The sequence below is a fragment of the Dipteris shenzhenensis genome, chromosome 1 (genome assembly GCF_047967505.1).
Source record: "Dipteris shenzhenensis isolate YYH24624 ecotype China chromosome 1, Dip_SZ_1.0, whole genome shotgun sequence".
Taxonomy (NCBI): domain Eukaryota; kingdom Viridiplantae; phylum Streptophyta; class Polypodiopsida; order Gleicheniales; family Dipteridaceae; genus Dipteris; species Dipteris shenzhenensis.
In genome coordinates, this window is record NC_141596.1 from 68,876,322 (window position 1) to 68,898,585 (window position 22,264).

The 22,264-nt window shown below is 47.3% G+C and overlaps 1 protein-coding gene across 1 annotated transcript in view; it reads left to right on the plus strand.

The window, feature by feature from the left end:
* LOC147906286 (tRNA synthetase class I (I, L, M and V) family protein) overlaps positions 1–22,264 on the plus strand; it is a 267,819-nt gene that overhangs the window by 14,302 nt on the left and 231,253 nt on the right. The window contains exon 4 of the mRNA XM_087377738.1: positions 4,101–4,339. Within this exon, the coding sequence (XP_087233864.1) occupies positions 4,101–4,339 (239 nt within the window). The remainder of the gene's footprint in view (positions 1–4,100; positions 4,340–22,264) is intronic.

Below are 22,264 nucleotides of genomic sequence, written 5' to 3' on the forward strand. Positions count from 1 at the left end.
GCCAGCATAATAGTCAGTTAAACCTCAGCCCAGCTGGTCTGCTCCAACCTCTGCCTATTCTTGAAGGTAAATGGACACATATCTCCATGGATTTTATCGCGGGTCTACCTCTTCCTATTCCTGAAGGTAAATGGACACATATCTCCATGGACTCTATCATTGGTCTACTTGTGACTCCTAGAGGGTGAAACATCATTTTTGTTGTGGTTTAAGGCTCACAAAGGCTGCACATTTCATTCCTACCAAAACTCAATATTTAGCTTCCATGATTGCTTCCCAGTTTATGGAGAATGTCTTCAAGTTACATGGGTCGCCACAGGAGATTGGGAGTGACCGTGTTGCCAAATTCATGGGGCATTTTTTGTTGGAGAGGTCACCTCTCCATCTGTAAGCCCCCATATGAGGAGACCATGGGGGGGGGTGCACCTGGGTTTTGAGAGACTGACATATGGGCAGGGTTATGTTTGCCATGTGGGCAGGAATTAGAGAGATAAAAGATGCCTGATGTGGAAGGTAGATGGGCAGGTTCAGGGCCTGACAAAGACCTGCAATGATGGCGCAATAATGGCGGGGTATCCCAAGAGAGAAGGCGAGCCAGGTGGTGGAGCTTGTGGGCAGGAAGACGACCTGCAGCAAGTACTGTACATGGCGCAGCATGGAGAGGGCAGCCAGCAACCAGAAGTCAACTGTTTGGAGGCTGGTAGGGCTGGTCACAGCCAGCCTACCAGGCCTGGAACAGGGCTAGACTATGGGGGGCTGGACCCCTCAAGGTTTAAAGGGCATATGCCCTGGTTTTATAGCCCCACAAGTCAGTGGGGAGGCAGCGCACAAGTCGGCCTGCATAGGGGCTGTGCCCCTGCAAGGAAATGAGGGCTCAAGCCCTAGTTATAAAGGCTCTAGGGGGGTCGGTTCTATGGCAGACTGGTCAACCATATTGGGCAGGCTAGTTGGCTACTGCAAGGGCCCTAGAAGCCTATAAAAGCAGCCCTTTGGAAGGGCATTCAATCATCCAACATGTCAGCTTTCAGAGGAGCAGCAGGAGTAGCTGTACACACACCCTCAGGCCTACCTCCTGGAGGCATGGAGTCTAGGAGTTGCTGCAGACTGAGCTCATCAAGGGCTTGACCTTGGCTGTTTTCTAGTGCAACAAGGTGTTGTGATCTCTAGACGGAGAGTCTACATACGCTCGAGGTGGAGCACGTAGACTCAGGGTTCTAGAGGAGACTATTAGATAGAGAAGGACCTTTGGTAAGATCAGAGGATCACACCATTGGTGGGACTCTGGACCTATCTCTTTTGTTGTGTCCATAGTTTTGGATGGAAATATATTGTTTTGGTGGATTCTATATCTGGCTACGTCTACAGTTTATTTCCTGATCTGCACATCTATTTGATGCACATAAGTTTAAGAAGTTTGTGATTCCACTCCCCACAGACAGTGTGAGAGCTCCTGGGTTATTCTATCAGTCTTCCGCTGTGTGTACCTTTTGTTAGTCCAATTCTAACATGGTATCAGAGCCCAAGTAGGAGGCTCACAAGTGTGGGAGCATGAAGGCAGAGACCTTGCTTAAGGATGGCCCTGATTCAAAGTTCCACGACTGGAGGACGGTGCCCTTGCGAGAAGAAGGGTGACTCAGGTTCAGTCAGGTGCATACAGAATTCTGATCTCAGATCTATAGAAGGTTGAGTTTGTTCGATTTTGCTGTGTGGTTTAGCAACAGAGATGTCGATTTTAGAAGCCTCTTCAGCCCTTCTCTCCCTTCCTCCTCCCCCAGATTTCTTTCTTTCACCATCCCTAACTTTGGAGAGTCTGGGAAACTGGATGTGACAAATTACCCTATTGGGAAGGTGAAGATCCGGAGTCATTTAGTGGCTCAGAAACTGTGAAAACTGACAACGGGAGCTGAGGCAAAGCCGAGGATTTATGGACAACAATGGGAGGATACTCATACCAGTAGATGGAGAGGAGCTCGAAGCTTGGGAAGATAGAAATGCCCACGCCTTGGCATTGATCATAGGGACTATGGCGGACTCTGCGCTTCCTCACATCCATATGACTGACACGTCAGTAGAGGCGTGGCCCATTTTGAAGGATTTGTACGAGACTAATAACTTATCCCATATCTTTCTTCTTCAGCATCGGCTCTACAACTTGGATATGGACGAAGGAGATTATGTACATGACCACTTGACAAAGGTCAAAGTGGTGAGGGATCAACTAGCATCGGTTGGTCAAAAAGGTGGACTTGTGCCAGTTGGCCTTGATGGTACTGAGGAGGCTACCTTGGAGTTTCAAAAGCTTCGTTACGACTGTGACAGAGGACCAAACCTCTGACTTTTGAGGAGTTGGGTCCATTACTGCTCCAGGAAGACGCTAGGGAGAAGCTCTACAACAACGACAACAATGACAAGGCGTTGCTAGCAAAGGAAAGGGAAAGCCTAATGGGCAAAGAACCTACTAGGCTAAAATAACTAACCAAGGGTCACCTTTGTTAAAATATTCCAGAAAAGATCTTGGGCTATAGAGATAAGGTACCCAGAAATAAAGTCATGGTGGAGTATCTCATCAAATGGAAAGATCTGCCTGAGGAGGAGGCTACATGGCAGCCAGAGAACATTTTGCAGGAGCATCCACATCTCATGGATTGAGTCTATGCCTACTTGCTCATACCAGGCTGGAATACTCCTACCCTTCTTTTCATTTTCAGTTGTACTATTTGTCTTCATTTTGAGGGCAAAATTTCTGTAAGCAGGAGGGGATTGTAACAGTATTTACTTCCAGCTTAGTAGTTCATTCCATTTTAGTGGGAAACTACTACTTTCTTTTGTAAATGCTATTTTAAATAAGGCAATGCCATGTGGCAGCCCCTTCGGAATTATCCCATAAGCATTTAATGTTGCTGGCCCACTTTCCCATAATATAAAAAGGGCTTCAGCTGTACTTGCAAGTACCTTTTGATCATTACTACAAATTGGAGTTTACTCTCTTTGGTGATTGATCCAATCCCAAGAAGGACTTCCCCTAGTAATGGCTAGCCGGCCCATGGAGCTGAAAGTCCATGCCCTCTCTTGTGAGAGTGTCTCAACCCTACCCCCTCTATCTTTTTGTGCTTTTCTGCTAGTTTAGTGACAGTTTAGTAGGTTTAGTAGTTGCCCTTGCTACAAATGAGGACGAATAAAAGCTAGCAGGTGGAATTTCCCAGGTCTCCACCAAGCCAGAAAAGTCAGCATGAGGTCCTAAGGTCTCTAAGTTTGTTTAACTTCCACAGTCATCTACTCCTGTGAAAACCTACAGTCGATGGCTTTAAGGCAGCAAAAGCAGCTCCATAAAGTGCACGTAAGGTTGCAGCAGCAGCAACAGATGACAAAAAGGTCAAAAAAGTAAAAGCTGACCTTTTAATCAAAAGTTGATGAGGCCCATGTTGATTTTGGTGGACTTAGTCAATGGCCAACTTCAAGAAAGCCGATCTGGCTAACTTGAGGAGGGTTGCAGCCTAGCCTTTAGCATTAGCTGAAAACATCATTGAGGATTAGCACCCAAGTCGGATTCTATCAGGGGCATCTACAGCCCGTGGCAGTGGTGCAGGAAGGGAGGCTATTGGATGCGCGCTGTGGGACAGAAGCTGGGCTAGCTCATTTTGTACCTTGAGCAGCTGATGGGCTCAGAGGGGGCGCTTCGGAGCCTGTCAAATGTGTAAGGAGCTAGGAGGAGGATTGCAGAGATTTGATGTTGCCATTCGTGTGGATTGGTTGGATAGCTTTTGTGGAACCAGTTGTCATCGCAGCCTACCAAGGACTCCTTCAGGACGGGGCTTGTGCTTAATGTCATAGTCATATATGTATCATTTATTTGTTTCTTGTTTATGGCCTCAAATTTGTATGCACAAATAAATGTACTAGTTGGCTCTTTTTAGACTTGAGTAGAATAGCAAATTTTTTGCTATATAAGGATTGACAAACACAGTCACATCCTGGTTGTATAGTATCTCCTTGGTTCTATAGAATTATAAAAACAGTAAGAGGGTGGATGAAAAACTTATTCATGGTAGTGAGGATGAAATGTTTCAATATCCCATTTAGCACTGCAATTTGTTTTTCAGGTTCAATGCAAGACTACAGGAGCAGTGTACATAGTTGCGGAGACCCGTCTATCTCAACTACCAGCTCGAAAGGGAAAAGGAGATGTGCCTGATGGTAATGCAACTAAAGGGAAGGGGGCATGGAACAAAAATGACAAGATAAAAAAGGAAAATCCATCAGAGCAAACTGGCAATCGCACTGAATTGAGTGGTTACACAATCCTGGACAAGATGAAAGGTGTTGATTTAGCTGGCAAAAGGTATGAGGGTCGCTTTGAAAGTCTTGTCTATTTGATAATTCTCTGCCTTCAGAAAGATGATTTTGCAGCATGAATTGAAACAGGAGGCAATGAGAGAGGTGATGTTGGTCGGATGGCCAATTTTTTGTGAAAAACGAATTGAAAATGGCTGATTTATTTCTTCCTCTCCCTTAGGAAAATTTATTTGTTGGTCCTCTTCAGGATTCAATATGATTTCAAATAGGATAAAATGAGAGGAAAACCTAAATCACTTAAAAATTTGTATTTTCCACATTGCCAAGGATTCTGGAAGTTGGATTTAAATTACTCTGCTTTACTAGTTCTTGTGTGGACTCTTGTGTGGACTCTGAAGAAAAAATGGTTAGTTGTGTCAACTTTGTACCGTTTTTGTAGATGCAATTCATTATTCCCTTTTGTTTTTTTGTTTTTATATAATGGCCATCTCGATGGGTTGGGTGCAGAACTTAATTGCATGTTTGAGAGCTTGCGAAGAGTGTCAGTTGTATCCTTGTGGCAGCTACAATTGCATAGTGCACTAAGGGTTTCTAGCAGTAGGGGTTTTTAGCAGATTATCCTTACTGTATCACCTAACAGTTAAGCTGTTGCGATGAGCAATATCATTGGATCATGCAACGATAATGTAAACAAGAGTGATGAAATTCATAAGAGGGCCTAAACCCCTAACCATGGGTTTGGTGCTAAGGATCATGAAATGCTTACGTAGAAGATATTATGAGTCGTGACACCCTTACACCTTCCCTAATTGTTTCAAGCCTTCTGCAGCCATTTAACACATGTTCTTGCTCAAATAGTCTACTTCATTGCTCTTAGAAATGCCATCAGCCTACAGCATGATAGTTTAACCCTAATTTCTCAGCCTAGGCTAGCAGAAATGAGAGCAGCTAGGTGTAGATGGATAGAACAGCAAGTAATCATCAAATCCATGTGCACAATCACCAAAAGGTACCTGGGATCTATGCTGGGGTCGTTGGCTTTGTGAGGGGCTGAACAAGCAACACGCTAGGATATTGATTTCTCGTCTAGGAGTTGATGTCCTAGTTCAGCTTGGAGCAAACAAGACTCGGCTGTCAATGAGTGTTCACTAGATTGTATTTAAGAATGAGATGAGTACAAAGTACAGCAGGGCCCCATGCTTATGGGATAGCCACTCTAGGATGCCGCTGGCAACTTCAGGCCTCCCAAGTAAAGTTATGCTTATTTACAAAGTCATTTAGAATCTAACTGGAATAGAAATAAACTAAGTAAATCTGACCTTTGTTACAGTCCACCCTGACCCAAGGAAAATTTTTCTCAAATTTGCAAAGGTTGCTGTAACAAGGAATAACAACAGTAAAAGGGAGATGAGAAACTCATATCTGGTCATATCATGTGGGTAACAGTGAGTCCAGCTGTCAACAAACCCGTCCAACATATGCTGTACTGCAAGAATGGTGGTGGAGCATTAGATCGACCAGTGGGTGGCATAGACAAAGTCTCAGCAGCTCCTCATAGCTAAAAATGATCATCTCTGGTCCCACACATCAGCTGAGCAAGTAAGGGTATTGATCCACTGAAGGCTGCCATGAAGACTCATCATCTGGTAATGCCCACCATTTGATGTAGTATTCAATGTAGGATTTATTCTGAGGATGTGGTCTCTGGATCCAAAAATCTTCTTAGGTATATACTGAATATGGCTCTCCTCATCCATGGGAGGCAGCTCTTCCATAACTTGATCTGTTTACTACGATAGAGGGCTGCCAAGCCAATAACCACCCACTCACGGATTCCCCTTGCGAGCTCTCGTCTATCCTCATCCCTTCTTCACGTAAAGTCTCTTTCAACTCATCTCCATGCAACCCTCATATCAGCTAGCTCCTCCTCCTCCACCCCACTGTGCCTTGGAGCTCACTCAAACACATAAAAATCTATGACATGCCTCTCTGCTTGGTCTACCTCAATGGTCTGTGGCGTTGCTGCCTCCTGCTGCTCTCTGATCTGTCACAATAGTGTCTCTCTGTGTCATCGCATCTCAATTAGACAGAGCCCAATGCAGACTTGATCGTGGAAGAGGATTAGTCGTAAGAGTGGACCGAAGCAGTGGTATTGTCCCCGAATCTCATAGTAGGCTGGGCAGATACATAGAAAGTGCTGCTCAGTCTCGACCGCCCCCAACGTGCATAACTTGCAGATCTGCGGCTCTCTGGGTATACTTGTAGCTCTCCCTGCCTCAATCCTCAATTGATGTGAGACCCGCATCTGTCCAATGGCAATTCTAAGTGCATGCGAGACTCCTTTCCCCGAGGTACTGGGTCTGATGATGAGCCGTCTGATGATGAGCCCATCTTTGGATACTCTCAAGAAGTGGTCGCAATAGAACTGGATCTTGGTGGGGAACCCCCGGCCCCCCTCAACCCCCCTCCAAGTCGGAGATGCATGGAGCTAGAGGAGATCTAACCGTATGATAACAGTTAATTTGATCTTGTGAGATTCGACTTGGACGGTGCATCCATGTTGTACTGAAAGGGGGGAAGCTGGTCCATTCGAATATTCAAAAATACTTCTCAAGAAAAGACTAGTCATCCTAGGATCTCTGTCACTGACAATTGATTGAGGCATCCCATGATGTTTGAACACATGCGACATAAAAAGTCTTGCCATTCGATCTACTGTAATCTTTTTCTTTACTGGAATGAAATGGGCTTGTTTGCTGAATCTGCAAATTATAGTCCATATCCCATCATGTCCACTGGATGTACGAGGCAAATCAAATATGAAATCCATGACAATACTCTGCCAGGGCCTATCTGGAATAGGCAAAGGATGCAACATTCCCGCTGGCTTTTGCCTATCATATTTCGCCTTCTGGCAAGTGATACATGCCCTGACATAGGCAGCCACATCCTTTCTCAACGTAGTTCCACAGCCTTAACTGTAGCCTCAATACCTCTATGACCAGCGTATGGCGGAGCATGACTTTCTGTGAGAACCTTGTGCCTAAGCTGCTTGGTGACACAGAATCTCCCATGCATCATCATAAAACCATTCTTAAGGGCATGATGGTCATGCTTTTGCCCAGCCACAAGCTGTTCATGTATCCGTGAAAAATCAGCATCATCTGCATACTGATCTACCATGTCATCCAATTCATTGTGATATGAAATGGTCACTGCTGAAACTAGAGGCTTTTTAGACACTGCATCTGGATGTGGGCCTCCTCGAAAGAGCATCTACTACCACATTTTTATTGCCCGGCACATGCACAATCTGAAAATGGAACATAGAAAAAAATTGGTCCACCGCATGTACTTCTTGGACAGCTTTTTCTGAGTGAGAAAGTACCTCAAGGACTGATGGTCTGTCTGCACATAAAAATCAGCACCCAAAAGGTAGTGCTTCCAAGTGTGTTACGTCAGCTATAATCCCGGAATCATCTGGTGTGGTTATGGTGAAGCGGGAAACCAGAGGGCTCGACAGTGCTTGCATCAATGTGGATATGCGTGCATGCCATACTGTGTCTACCTCGTCTTTGCTAGCCATCGGGATGACTCTAGTGCCAGCCTCGGTAATCGCCAATCGGGTAGGGCCCAAACTCTGTGGAGGAATGTCAATGTTTGGAAAATGGCATCAACTTGGAGAGGCGTCATAGCAAACTCTGCCTATACTATCTGGTGAGGAATTAAGGGCTTATTCCTAATCATCCTTGACTCCATGATCACCTGTAGCCGCTCAAATCTCCTCCACTTTGTCATCGAAAGATCACTCCTTCAAAAAGGTGTTGAGTGCGCGCATGCGAGGGGGAGAGAAAGAAAGAAAGAAAGAAAGAAATTTTATTAGAGTCTTCGGAAGACCGATGGGTCTATGAGACTGAAAGAAAACTTGATACAAATCACAGTAAGGATGGAGCTACTAAAACGAGCATCGTCACCCGTGCTGAATCCTAAGTCTGATCATACATAATCAAATACATCTGGATGTAACAACGAAAAGAAAAAGACTGGAGCAGAGTGGAATTCTCCGTATGTCATATCGCCTTGGCTGGTGCATAGCCGGTGATGGGACGTTGGTGCTCGTCAAGGGGTGCCATGCGTCTCGGTCTCCTAGACGAGGCTCGACGCAAGACGAGAGCCACCATGACTCCCGTGGGTGTATCCCGGGTCTAAAGAATGACGGGAGGTCTCCCAAGTGATTTGTGTGTCCCCTCGATGTCTCGTGTGTCGTGCTGCGATCGTCGGGTCGGGGTCTCTGTCACGTTTGCGCCTAGAAACTGGACGATCAATGTCATTCGATGGGAAGAACTCTGTGATCTTGCTCTGAGAGGTGTTTGATGATGTGGCCAAGCCCTGTCGCCTGAGTAAGTACTCTTTGTGTCAGACCCCCTCGTGAATGAAGACCGCGAGGCATCTCTGATATGGGTAGGCGAGGAATTTGGAGAGGAGTCCGGAGCCGTCTTTGAAGAGGCAGTGGCAGTGACCTTGGATCTCATAGTACACTAGGCACCTAAAAATAAAATGCTCCTCCGAGTCAACCTCTTGACAGTCGAACAATATGCATAAGCGATGTTCCCTAAGAATCCCCTCTGCTCTGCCGCTCTCTATGCGGAGGCGGTGTGATGATACCCGAAACTGTCCGATGGAGATCCGTAGTGAGTGAGGCATATGAAGCTCAGTGTACCCCGGTGGTGTGATGAATCCCTCCTCCGAAATACGAAGACAGTAATCTCTATAGAAACTCAGTGTCACTAGAAGCTCCCTCGGCTCCAACCAGGTCCTAAAGGTGTGTAGCTGCAGGAGATCCTCTCGAATGACCTGGTTGGTGTGTGGCCAGATCAGGATGGTGGGTGGGAGTACCGGAGGGGCATCTAAACTGTACTGAAAAGGAGGTATCCTATCGATGTGGAACCCTAGTCTCACAAACCATCTGTGAGTTCGTGCATACCAGCATCGCTCGTCTCCCTCTGCTGCCAACCTCATGGAGGAATCGAGAGCCAACCATGGCAACCTCCGTCTCCCTGATGTGCAGTCCCCATACGATCTAACCCAGTGTAGATATGTGATGGTCTGAAAGGCTGCATCTAGCTGGAGTGGAGAAGTACCAAACTCGGCCTGAATGATGTGATGTGGTACAGACGGTTTCCCTCGGATCATCCGTGAGAGCATGAGGATCTGCAGGCGCTCCACCCATGTCCACTCTATCTCTGACATGTCAGGCCTTCAACAAGGGCTGCCATACATACCGGTTGGTCGGACCAAGGAGTCGAAGAGAAGAGCCTTGGTCCGAGGGTCCTGGAAGTGGGAGTGGAAGCATTGTCTCTCTAGCCGAGCCAGTGAGGCGTATCCCCTGCTCAGTCTGGCCTGCATTGCTGGTCTCATCATGAAGATCGGGCCGGGAGAAGATGGCCCCCAAGTAAGTGTTTGAGGATACGATCTCAACTGGTGACCCATCGAAAGTAAAAGTAAACTGCTTCTGTTGCATGTTTGCTCGAGAGGTGTTAAAGATCATGACCTTGGTCTTGTCAAGGTTGACCTTCAAATCATGGGATAAACAAAAAGCCTGTAGTGCATCCACGTGTTGTTGGAGCCCCTCGGATGTGGATGACAAGAGTGCCACGTCATCTGCATAAAGAAGAATCCTGATGATGATCTCGACAAGTGAGCAACCGGTCCCTTCGAACGCCCCCATGAAAGTCTCAAGCTCATCGATGTAGAGGCCAAACAGGGTCAGTGATAAGGGACAACCCTGTTTGACCCCTATGGTACTCAAGATCTCATCTGTCCAACCTGCACCTGTCCGAACTCGGTCTGAGACTCTCTCATACAGTGCCATGAGTGCCCAAATGATCTCCTGATCAAATCCCAGTGTCTGCAGGTGTGTGATGAGACGAGCTCGAGGTACTGTGTCAAAGGCTTTGCGGAAATCCACAAAGCAGCAATATACCCTCTCCTTCCGTGATTTGGCCTCCTCAATGACACTCCTGAGTGTGAGTATGTGATTCATAGTCCCATGGTCTTGCCTGAAATTGGCCTAACCCTCTGCTTTGAGCCCTCTCATCTTTGCGAACAGGCTGACCAACGCATCCAATACAGCTACATAGATCTTGGACATCACATGTCCAATCATGATAGTCTTGTAGTTACTCGGGTCCATGGGATCCCCTACCTTGTGGATGGGGGTGATGGTGTTGAGTGTTCAAGTGCGGGGGAAGCCAAGGCAAACATCGTCATTGAATAGCTTTGCTAGGATCGGGGCTAACGTGTCGATCCCATATGCGATAAACTCAGTGCATAGCCCCTCGTGATCCTTAGCTCGGCCATTGTGCAGTTTCAATGTCGTGTCCTTGACTCCCCCTCTGGTGAACAACGTGCAAGTGGTGGGGCGAGGTGTGTATGAGATTTGGAGTGGGCTGGTGTGGGACATCATAAAGATGGTGTGCATACGTGTGCCAGACTCTCATGTCGGTGAGGGGTGATGGAGACCTACGCTCAAGGAATCTCCGCCAAAAATCCTTAAGAGTTATTGCTGTACAAGATGTGCAGCAGCTCCTCCTCATTTCGGTCGTCTCGGAAGTTCAGGAGTGGTGCCTGGCACGTGCTCGTCTTGGCGTTGAAGTCCCCAACAAGAAGAACTTTCCCGCGGGCTGAAAGGTCTGGGATATCCTGATGTAAGGGTGCATATGGCGATGTCTCACCCTCCTCTCGTGCCACTCTGGTGAAGTGGGATGTCTCTGGCGGGAAGTAGCATATTGCTATGAAAAGGTCATGGGTGTCTGTGCGTCGGATCCGGATTCCGGATTCACATGAATCGAGAGTGTGCATCCTTCCTTTCAATGGAGATGGCTCCTGCGAGGGAAGACCTGTACAATACTGCGACCCCGCCTGATCCTTGGACTCCTCCTGTATCTCTCGTCTCATCCCTGAAGGCTGACTCCCATGTGTAGCCACTGACTATCGGTAGTGGACACTATGGGCTCTGGTGTGTCTCCGTGTAAAAGACTATGTCTCGTCCTGTATAAGACTCCGAGAAGTTCCCTAGGTCTGACCATAAGGTACCATTACAGTTCCAAATGGTGCAGTCTAGGGTCTCGGAAACCTGAGTCTCATAGGCCCCGTCCCCCTAGGGGGTACGGGTGGGAGCCCGACGGGTGCCGATCAACAACCTACCATCTCGGACCACGGTCCATTTTCCCTCCTTGCGGGCAACATTCCGCTGCTGCAGAAGAACTCGTCGCTCCTCAATCTATAGTGGTGTCAAATCCTCGTCCATGGACAGGGTGGGATGCTCTCGTAGAGCAGCTCGGCGTCGGAGTGTCGCTAGTCGAGCATGTGAATCTCTGAAGCGAATGACTAGGGGTTGCTCTCGGTTGGGATCTCTCCCAACACGCCATGCTCCCTCTATGCCATGGTCGGGGACCTCCATGGTGGTGGTTACAAAGGTAATCGCCTCCTCCGGGCATCGTAGTGGTGCTGGTGCTGCCTCGCGTGATCCCTTGTATCCGGATGTTGAGGGCCTTCGAAGCCCTCTGCTGTTGCTCTTGTATGGCGGCTGAAAGAGTTGCCTTTGCGGGTTCCCGTTTTGCCACGTCCACCTATCTAGTCGTCTCTGCTATAGCCGACTGTATCGTGGCTATCTGTGCCTCCATCTCTGTGATTGGGGTCCCTCCAGGCGCTGCTCTAAGGGTCCCGAGCTCCTCTCGAAGCTGTGTGATGTTGTGTCTAAGTCCCTAGATAAGGGTGCCCTGCTCGTGTATAATGTGGGCCTGCTCCTGGGTGTATCGGGCGTGCTCCTGGGTGTAATGTGTCAGCTCTACCTGATGGGCCCGGATGCTGTGTATCTCAGCCAATAGGGAGTCCCAAGCATCTGGTGGGGGCCTAAGATGTCCTGGTCTAGGTGGGAACTGGATCTCGAGAGGGGTTGGAATAAGATGGGCTATTGAGGTTGTACTGAGGGTGGGGACAGCATGATCTGGGTGGGGGAGTGGTATGTAGGAGTAGCGAGGCCGGACGAGGTGATAAAGGGTGGCTGACTGAGAGGTAGAGGTGATACGAGGAGAAAGTACTGTGGAGCCATGGCCGGTGGGGCCAATGGTTAGGCTATTGGAGAGGAGACCTGTGATGACGATGCAGGAGAGGGGGAGGAGAGAGGTGGTGTAGATGATGAGGCGGATGATGGTGGTGAAATAGTGGTGGTAGCCATAGAGGTCGAGGATGTGGTGAGTGGCATGGGCTTTGGGTGGGCCCCTTTCTTCTGGGCCGTGGTGCTGTCCACTGTCAAACCGCTCCGGTTGTTGTGTTAGTTGAAGTCCTCCAAACTGAGTTGCGTTTGTGTTTTCGCCTTGTCACCATTCCCCTTCCCCATCTCCACGCGTATGCAAATTTGGACCGAAGGGTCTCCTGCCTAGTCTCCTATCCTCATCCCTCTATTCCCTTCATTATGGGGGAGGCAGCAACGGGCAAAGAAGGGATTGCAAGAGGTTGGAGCTACGAGTGGGTGTTTAAAAAAAAAAAAAGTGAGGGGGGGGGGCTGAGCGAGGGGTAGTGGGGGGGTACAGAGGGGCAGCGAGGGGTAGCAATAGGGGGTAGCGGAGGGGGTAGCGGGGGGGTAGCAGGAGCGGAGGGGATAGTGGAGAGGCGGAGAGAGAGAGAGAGAGAGAGAGAGAGAGAGAGAGAGAGAGAGAGGGAGGCCTCACGGGCCTATGGGACAAAGTACACAAAAAAGCGAACTCATACAAGCCTCAGTGGGCTGAAGCAAAGGGTACGCTAGGACCCTTGCTAAGTACAAATGTATGCTAACAGAATCATAATCATAGAAAAAAAGTCAACTACAATTGCAGAGTGGGCCATATCAATCAATCAATCAATCTATCCAGGCGTTGGGACGAAACCGAAGCCTGGTACAGTGATGGCTCTTTGGTGGGTTGCGAAGATGTCTTGTATCTGCGTCTGTTGAGCTATCTCACGTTGCAGTGGGGGACATGGTCTCCTCGCTCTCTAGACTCTCTGGGCTATGTCTAGGGTGACCCCTCGTCTCTGTCGGTCTCCCCTGAGGAAAGCTGTGATAGGTTGGATCTCAATAGAGTGTATTCTCGGGGCTCTCTGTCGCACATGTAGCCTCTGCGTCCCTCTCTCGGTGGTATTGTGCTGGCTGCTCATCCGGACTGCTCTCATATCGGCTAGCTCCTCCTCCTTCACTCCACTGTGTCCAGGGGCTAACTCAAATGTACAGAAGTCGGTGATGTGTCGCTGTGCCCGGTCATCCTCTATGTCCAGTAGTGGTTTGACCATTCCCTGCTGCTCTGTGATCTGTCGTAGAAGCTTTCCCTGTGTCGCCGCATCTCCATCAGATAAAGCCGGATACAGACCTAGTCATGGAAATGGATCAGTTGTTACAATGGACCGAAGCCACTTCCCTCTAGGTAGAGACAGTGGTAGCACCCCCAAATCTCGTAGTAGGCTGGGCAACCACAAAGAAAATGCTCCTTTGTCTCAACCGCCCCCAGCGTACATAGCGTGCAGACTCGCTGCTCTTTGGGTATACCCGCTGCTCTCCCTGCCTCGATCCTCAACTGGTGGGACAAAACCGGCATCTGACTAACAACAATCCTCAATGCATGGGAGACTCCTCTATCCTCGAGATACTGGGGTCTGATGATGAATCCCTCCTCTGATACTCTCAGGAAGTGGTCGCGATAAAATTGGGTCTTGGTGGGGAGCTACTGGTCCTTCCCCCCAAGTCCGGGATGTGTGAATCTGGAGGAGGTCTAACCGTATGATACGGTTGATCTCATCTTGCAAGATTGACTCAGGAGGTGCATCCATGCTGTAGTGAAAGGGGGGAAGCCTGTTCATTTGGATACCGTGCCTGGCAAGCCATGTAGATATGCGTGCATACCATGTGTCTGCCCCGCTCTCTGCGAGTCGTCTGGATGATTCTAGGGCCAACCTCGGAAGTCTCCAATGGGGTAAGTCCCAGACTCTGTGGATGAAAGTCATTGCCTGAAAGATGGGATCAACCTGGAGAGGTGTCATGGCAAACTGTGTGGAACCGGCCTCTAATCACTCGGAGGGCAGTGGAACTAAACCTTTAATCACTTCGGCACTTATTTACAGCTCACAAAGCATATATCACAACCATTAACCATTGCGTGATCACCATTTGGCATTTACCCATTTGTTCACAAATAAAACCACTGAAAAAGGGATGGAGGCTAGAATGCCCTTGCTCAACAAACATAGACAAGTGCACCTGATTGGCCCCAAACACCGTGGCGTCCCTTTCGGTATTTCTTTATATTTCACAGTGAAATGATTACAAGTTGCATCTGGGAGACCTTCCCTGCAACTGAGCACGCAGCCCCAATTCACTGAGCCTTCGCAAGGCTTTCAGGCATAGAACACCATCACATAAGTGCACTTAATCCACATGCTCAATCCAAAGGCATTCTCTTTTCCGAGTGCAATTCCATTGGCTGTCCAGATGCAATCACACTGCACCCCAGCTGCACTCTCTTTGAGTGGTTTCCAGATGGCATTCACAAAGCTTTTTAAAGCTCCAAAATAAAATCAGCAAACTACCCAACCAAAGAATGACTCATGTAGCACTGCCTGGGCACATGTGAACCAAGAAAGAGGCGGCACACGAGGCCAACCAATAGCTTATGGCAAAAAGAAATTGCAGCAGCAAAATCACAACCCACCAAGCCTTGAAAACTCGAACCAAGTCCTCAATCGCCAAGAGGACATAGTAGCCAATGCCCAGTTGCATTCTCAACGAAAGAGGAGTGCAAAGGCATGAAGAAAGAGCATTTACAAAAGCGGACCAGCAAGAATTCCACTGAAAAATGCGAAACAAAGCACTTCTGTCGCGAAGAAGTGGGAGTTCTTGGGCTCAAAAGAAGCGTGCTTCAGAGAGGAATGCATTGAGAAGGTTTTGGAGAAGTTTCATTGCCGGAAAGACCTGCAAAACTGAGAAAAACCAGTCAACCAGCGTGTGGGACCACTCAAAATTCAACAGAAAGCTGTAGCTTTGCAAGAGGAGAGGCTCAGGAGGCTGTAGAAGCAAAAAGGTCCAGAAAAAGCCACTTTGCAAATTCAACCAGCAAAAGAAGTGCCGAGCTCTGCCCGTTCTACCAAACGCACGGAGGGAAAAGCATATCACTGCGAAGGGGAGGCATAGGGGAAGCCATCGGGCCAAACGGAGGTCGAGGAATCCAAACGGGTGAGGAGTTATGAAGAAAAACGGAATTCAGCTGAAGGAGGTTGAAAAACCAGTCCAAAATCTCAACAAAGGGAGAAGATGAGAGAGAAAACCACACATGTGAAGTTTAAAAGGCCCAGGAAGGTCTAGGAATGGCAAAGAAGCATGTAGAAGGCACTAGAGCCTCTTGGAACTCTAGGGGGGCCACTGAAGGTAGATGGCCCTCTAGGGGACCCATTAAAAATGGCACGTCATCATTTCCCAACAACCACTCTTTTAATTCCTTGGAATGCCTTTGGGCCTAGGGATTAATTACGCTTATATGCTAGGCACCATGCCGCGTTTAATTACACATTATTAAGCCCACGCTTGGACTTTTAAAACCAAAGTTGTAGCAGTCTTGAAGTACATTAAAGTACTTAGCATTTCACGCCCGAGTGACACTATGCTTGTACTATCTCATGTGGAACCGAGGGCTTACAGCGGATCATCCTGGATCCCATCGTCACCTGTAGCCGCTCGAAGCTTCTCCAGTCTGTCCTCGGAAGATCGCACCCTTAGAAAAGTGCTGCATACATGACAGTCGGCCACACTGGTGTGTCGAAAAGCTAGCCCTTTGTTGGTGGATGAGAGAGAGAGAGAGAGAGAGAGAGAGAGAGAGAGAGGGTGGTTATCAAAAGTCTTCAAAAGATCAAAGGGTCTATGAGACTAAAAAGAGACTGATACAATGAGTTGAAGGATGGAGCCAATAATCGGGCATCAACACCCATGACGATTATAAAGGAAAACCCAAAGTTTTGAACATAACGGTGTGGATACATAGAGATAGAAACTCTCTGGGTCCTCAAGGTGGGAGCCAGTAAGGGCATCAATTCTCGAAGGGGGACGTTGATGTGCGAGGCTGATGTTGTGGTATATAACCCGTGATAGGTCGCTGGCGACTAACAACATATGAGGTCCACTATGATCTCTTGGCTATAGCCTTGCGGCGAACTAGTGTCGCCATCAATCCTATAGGTTAGGTCTCTGCTTTGATGAGCATAGATGGAAAGTCCCCTCGTGTGATATGTGCCTTAATGTGCAGATGGGTTTGGTGTGTCTGTAACTCTGGTTCGGGTCCTCGAAGCCATCGTCTCCATGGGTCCTGCTGAACAGTTCTATTTGGCTGGAAAAACCGAGTGATCATACTCTGAGTGGAGTCTGGCTCTATGTTCCGAGAAAGAGAGAGAGAGAGAGAGAGAGAGAGTTTATTAAAGTCTACTAAAGACCGATGGGTCTATGAGACTAACCCATGCTAGAAAACTGTGGGGCTACTAAATGAGCATCCTAACCGATGGGTGGAGCTACTAAATGAGCATCCTAACCCATGCTAGAAAATTGTGTAGGACATAGTTGATGTCATCATCATTAATATCACCATAGTCATAGTCCTCACTAACATCATCATGATCATAGCACATATAGCCTAACCTAATACAGTACAACACACCATGGCATGAGACGTCAAAGTAGGCCCGGTGACGGGCTAGGCTATGTAGGCATAATGCCCGTGATAGATCATTGTGTGCTGTCTGGAAGTGTAGTCTGTCGTGACCTCCTGGTGACGGCTCTACGGTTGACAAGCGTCATAGTGACCCCTGTTGGTCGTGCACGCCCTGGGTCTTAACATGGATTAGATGTCAGCTAGTGTGATATGTGCATCTTTCCTCTGTTGAATGTGTCGCTTCTCAGTCTTGGGTTCTCTACCTCTCCTGCTATCCGTGATCGGGGGTAGTATGCTTTGGCTGGAAGAACTCCGCGAACACTCTCTGTGATCTGATGAGATGCTCTCTATGTCGAACCGCCTCATGAATGAAGGCGGTGAGGCACCTTTGGTCTGGGTATGAGAGAAGTCTAGAAAGGGGCACGAAGCCGTCTCTGAAGAGGCAATGGTATCGTCCACATATCTCATAGTAGACTGGTGAACGGAAGGCGAAGTGCTCCTCTAATTCGAACTCATGTTGGTCACATAGTGTGTAGACTCTCTCTAGGCATCCCCTCATTTGCTGAACTGTAAAATGCAGAAATAGAGAGAATATTCACATGTTTTGTACTCCCCTGGGTGATCTTTAAGCAAGCTGGTGGCTCTTTCTTGCCCTTCTTTGTTTTCAGTATGAGAGAGAGAGAGAGAGAGAGAGAGAGAGAGAGAGAGAAATGTATTAATGTCCTTGGAAGGGCACGCGGGCCTATGGGACAGGGTACAAAGTACACCAAAAAGGATCTCATACCAGCCCCAGTGGGCTGGAGCAAAGGGCGCGCTAAGGCCCTTGCTGAGTGCAAAAACTGCTAAACTGATAATTTGATGACTCTATAGAGCTCAATTGCTCGAGCAAAATCAGATATAACCTATGAGTTTTGGGGAGAGAGAGAGCAAGAGAGAGTGAGCTGAGAGCTGAAAGCTTGAAACCTTAGTTGCAATAGAAGAGTGTAAGAGTACAACTGAAAGAGTGAGAGATAAGGTTTTGTCCTAGTGACAAAACCTTAGTAGTCACTAACCATAGTTAGTGAACTAACTGCCGTTAGGGGGAAAAACCTCTTAAAGAGGGAAAAGTGCCCCTAACTAGCTTATTAAATTACATTGGTCACTGCTGAATTATATCTATAATTCTAACACCCCTTTGCAGTGCCAATGTCATGTACAAGGCTGATCAATCACCAAACGGATATAAGTTCAGGGCACTGCGAAATGCCTCAAACTTTTCACGTGGTAGTGCTTTGGTGAAAATATCTGCAACGTTGTTATGTGTGGACACAAAGATCATACTGATCTCTCCTGCATGCAACTTCTCTCTGACGTAGTACTAGATAGTGAACCTCAATGTGCTTCGTGCGAGCATGAAACACTGGATTCTTTGCCACTGCAATGGCACTCTGACTATCAGTGAGAATTGGAAAAGGACCCTCCAATGACAGATGAAGATCAGCAAATAGACGTCGCAGCCAGACACATTCAACTGTTGCTGTGAAAGCTGCCCTGTACTCAGCTTCACATGATGAGGTAGCCACTGTAGATTGTTTCTTGCTCAGCCAGGAAATGCATGATTTACCCAAAAAGAAACAATTGCCACTAGTGGACTGCCTAGTGTCATAATCACCAGCCCAATCTGAATCACTGTAGGCAGGCATCTGCAAGTCACCCCCCCGTGGGAAATAACAAGCCAAAAGACTTCGTGCCCTGCAAATAACGGAAGATGCGCTTAACTGCCTGCCAATGCATAGTTTTTGGGCTGTGCATATACCTGCTCACCAGAGATACTGCAAACTGAATATCAGGTCTAGTGTTGTAGAGATATATGAGGCATCCAATAGCCTGACTGTAAGATCTGGCATCAACTGATTCTCCTGCATCATGCATTGTGAGTTTCAGCCCCGGCTCCATGGGAGTGGCTATGGGCTTACAATCATGCATGTTAAATCTGTCCAAGAGTTTTTGCACATACTTGGACTGAGACATAACAGTGCCACGTCTCTCTTGAGAGAACTGGATCCCCAAATAAAATGAAGCAGCCCCAAATCTGACATGTCAAAGGTGGTCTGCAAATCAGCTTTGAAATCTGCAATTTTATCTTCATTGGACCGTGTGAGCAGTAAGTCATCGACATAAAGAAGGATGACTAAAATTTCCCCCCCATCCATCTTGATGTAGAGGGTGCTCTCAGTAGGACTATTGTGCAGCCCCTTGCTGGTCAAAAAGGCATGAATCTTGGCATACCATGCACGAGGGGCCTGTTTCAGCCCATACAAAGCTTTGTTTAGCTTGCATACCTGAAGTGCATTTGCTGTAATTTCAAAGCCTGGAGGTTGTTTGACATACACCTCTTCCAACAAGTCTCCATTTAAGAAGGCTGTTTTTATGTCCAACTGATGAACATTCCACTCAAAATGTGCAGCCATTGCAATAACAGATCGGATGGTGGTCATCTGGGATGTAGGAGCAAAAGTCTCCTCATAATCTATGCCCTTTTTCTGAGCATAGCCTTTAGCAACCATTCTTGCCTTGTATCTGTCAATGGAGCCATCTGGCTTTCGTTTCACCTTGAAAACCCATCGTGTGCCAATGGCATGTTTACCTGGTGGCAAGTCTACAACATCCCAAGTCTGATTTGTTTTAATGGACTGCAACTCATCGTGCATGGCATTCATCCAATGCACATTGTCCTTTGCTCGTCGAATGTTGCAGGCTCTTCCTCATCAAGAAGAGTACCTACATACGCTGATTCCATTGAATTAGCACCTTTCATGTGCCTTGCTGCACTGCGAGTCCTGCCAGGTAATGGAGCATCAATCTTACTCTCCCTGAGAGTCTGTAACAGCCAGTTTGGGACTGTTTTTGCTGCATGTATGTCTGCAATTTCTTGCTGAACCACCTGTTCCACTGCCTGTGGAGGTGGCAAGACATCCTGTGGCTGAACTGAAGCATCGGGAGGTGGCTGTAAATTTTGATTTGCATCAGAAATATCAGCAGGGGAGCCCAAGGAAATGGGTAGCAACCCCTCAAAAACATCCTTTGAAGAAGAAGGCATATGAAATTCAGCCTGAGTGTGAGCTGAATTTTCTGCAAATATCACATCTCTACTGACAATGATCTTGCGTGTAGCAGGATTGTAGAGACGGTACCCCTTGCTTTCTGCACTGTACCCAACAAAGATGCACTTAATTGCCTTATCTGACAACTTATGCCGAAATTGAACTGGCACATGAGCATATGCAAGGCATCCAAAGACTCGGAAATGATCCACTGAAGGCTTTCTCCCATTCTAGACCTCATAGGGAGTTTTTGTTTTCAAAGCCTTAGTGGGAGCCCGATTTAAAATGTAGTTGGCACACATCAGACCTTTAAGCCAGAATTTGTGAGGCATGTGTTTGCTTTTCAGCATACATGTGTCCATCTCCATAAGAGTTCTATTTTTCCTCTCAGCTTTGCCATTTTGCTGAGGGGTCAGCCTCACTGTGAGCTGATGCACAATACCCTTGCCTTTCAGAAAAGCATCAAAATCTGCAGACAAGTATTCCCCACCTCTATTTGTGCGCAATGTCTGTATCTTGAGTCCGGTTTCATTTTCAACCATGGCTGAAAAGTGTTTAAACACCATAAACACTTCTGATTTGCGCTTCAGCCCAAAGACCCAAGTGAAATTGGAGTAATCATCAATAAAGGTAACAAAGTAGAGATGACCACCCAATGATGGAGTCCTCATGGGACCACATACATCACTGTGTAGCGTACAGCTTTAACTGAACCATCCTTTTTGAAGGGGAATCTATGCATCTTGCCTAAAATGCACGCTTCACAGGCATGTGGAGGAGGTATCTCAAGAGGTGGCAATGTATCAACCATAGAGTGCTTCTGAAGTGTCATCAAGCTGTTGTAATGCATGTGGCCATATCGGGCATGCCATAATTCTGCATTCTGCATGGCAGCAGTAGGGGTAGAAACTGCAAGAGCATGGGCTGCTCTTTTCTCAAAAAGATCAAGTTGAAAAAGCCCACGCAGCAGAGTATCAGATAATCTCAAGGCATAATCATTTTCCCTGTCTCGGACAGCACATTTGTCATCCTCAAAGATGACCTGAAATCCAGCTCTGTTAAGAGTGGACGCTGAAAGAAGATTCTTGGTGATACCAGGCACATATAAGACATCTGAAAGTCTGAAAACTGAGCCATCAATGGCAGTAAGCTCAACTTCTCCTGTGCCACGTACTGAATATGACGAGTTATTGGCACAAGTGACTTTCTTACCAACGGGAGGTGGATGCAAGGAAGTAAAAAGACACTTCCTAGAAGTGATATGCTTGGATGCACCGCTGTCAAAATACCAAGTGTTCAGTGTTTCATTGACACTGAAAGCAGATGCATCCGTAGAAGAGTCATAACTGCAAGTAAAAAATGCATATGTATCATCATTACAAGTGGCTGTACTATCCCGAGCATCTGGAGCAGCCAGCCTAGAATCTGAAATGCAAGATAAAAAGGCATAATCCTGTCCAACAAAGTTGGCTGCAGCATCCCCACTGTCAGATGCATGAGGAGCTGAATCTGAAACAGCCATACCGGAGCTGTTTTTCTTCTCTTTTGCAAGCCTTTTCCTGCATTCTGCAATGTGATGACCTGGCTTTTTGCAGTAATGACAAAAACCCTTCTTCTTGGGCTTACTTGCATCATTTTTAGCCTTTTGTGAAGGCTGTCCTGACCCACTGGAAGACTGATTTACTGATGTCTTTGCCTGTCCCTTTGTTTTTGACTTAAACTTTGAGAGCATAGCTTGTTCACCTGCATGTGAAGCCAAGTTTTTCCTGGTCTGCTCTTCCTGAAGCAGAAGTCCTATCAACCCATGAAAAGTGAGAGGATTTGCACCCCCCCTCAATGATAAGTTCAGCGAGGTATGAAAGCTGAGATAAGACTCAGGAAGAGAATTCACCTATGTTCAATAATTGCTCTCTGAGATCCTGTAGCTTTGTGAGGTGGACTGACATGGAGTCACCCTCTTCCATATGTGTATTACTTAACTCTCTTTTCAAGAAAGATACCCTTGCATCATTCCGGGCTGCATACATGCTTTCTAAGATATCCCACGCTGCCTTTGAGGTCTTACACGACCGGATATGCGGAATGATAAATCTTTTCACTGAAAGAGAGATGCATGACAAAGCTAAGGCATCCCGTGAATCCCATCGCTTCTGCTTTGGAGTAGTG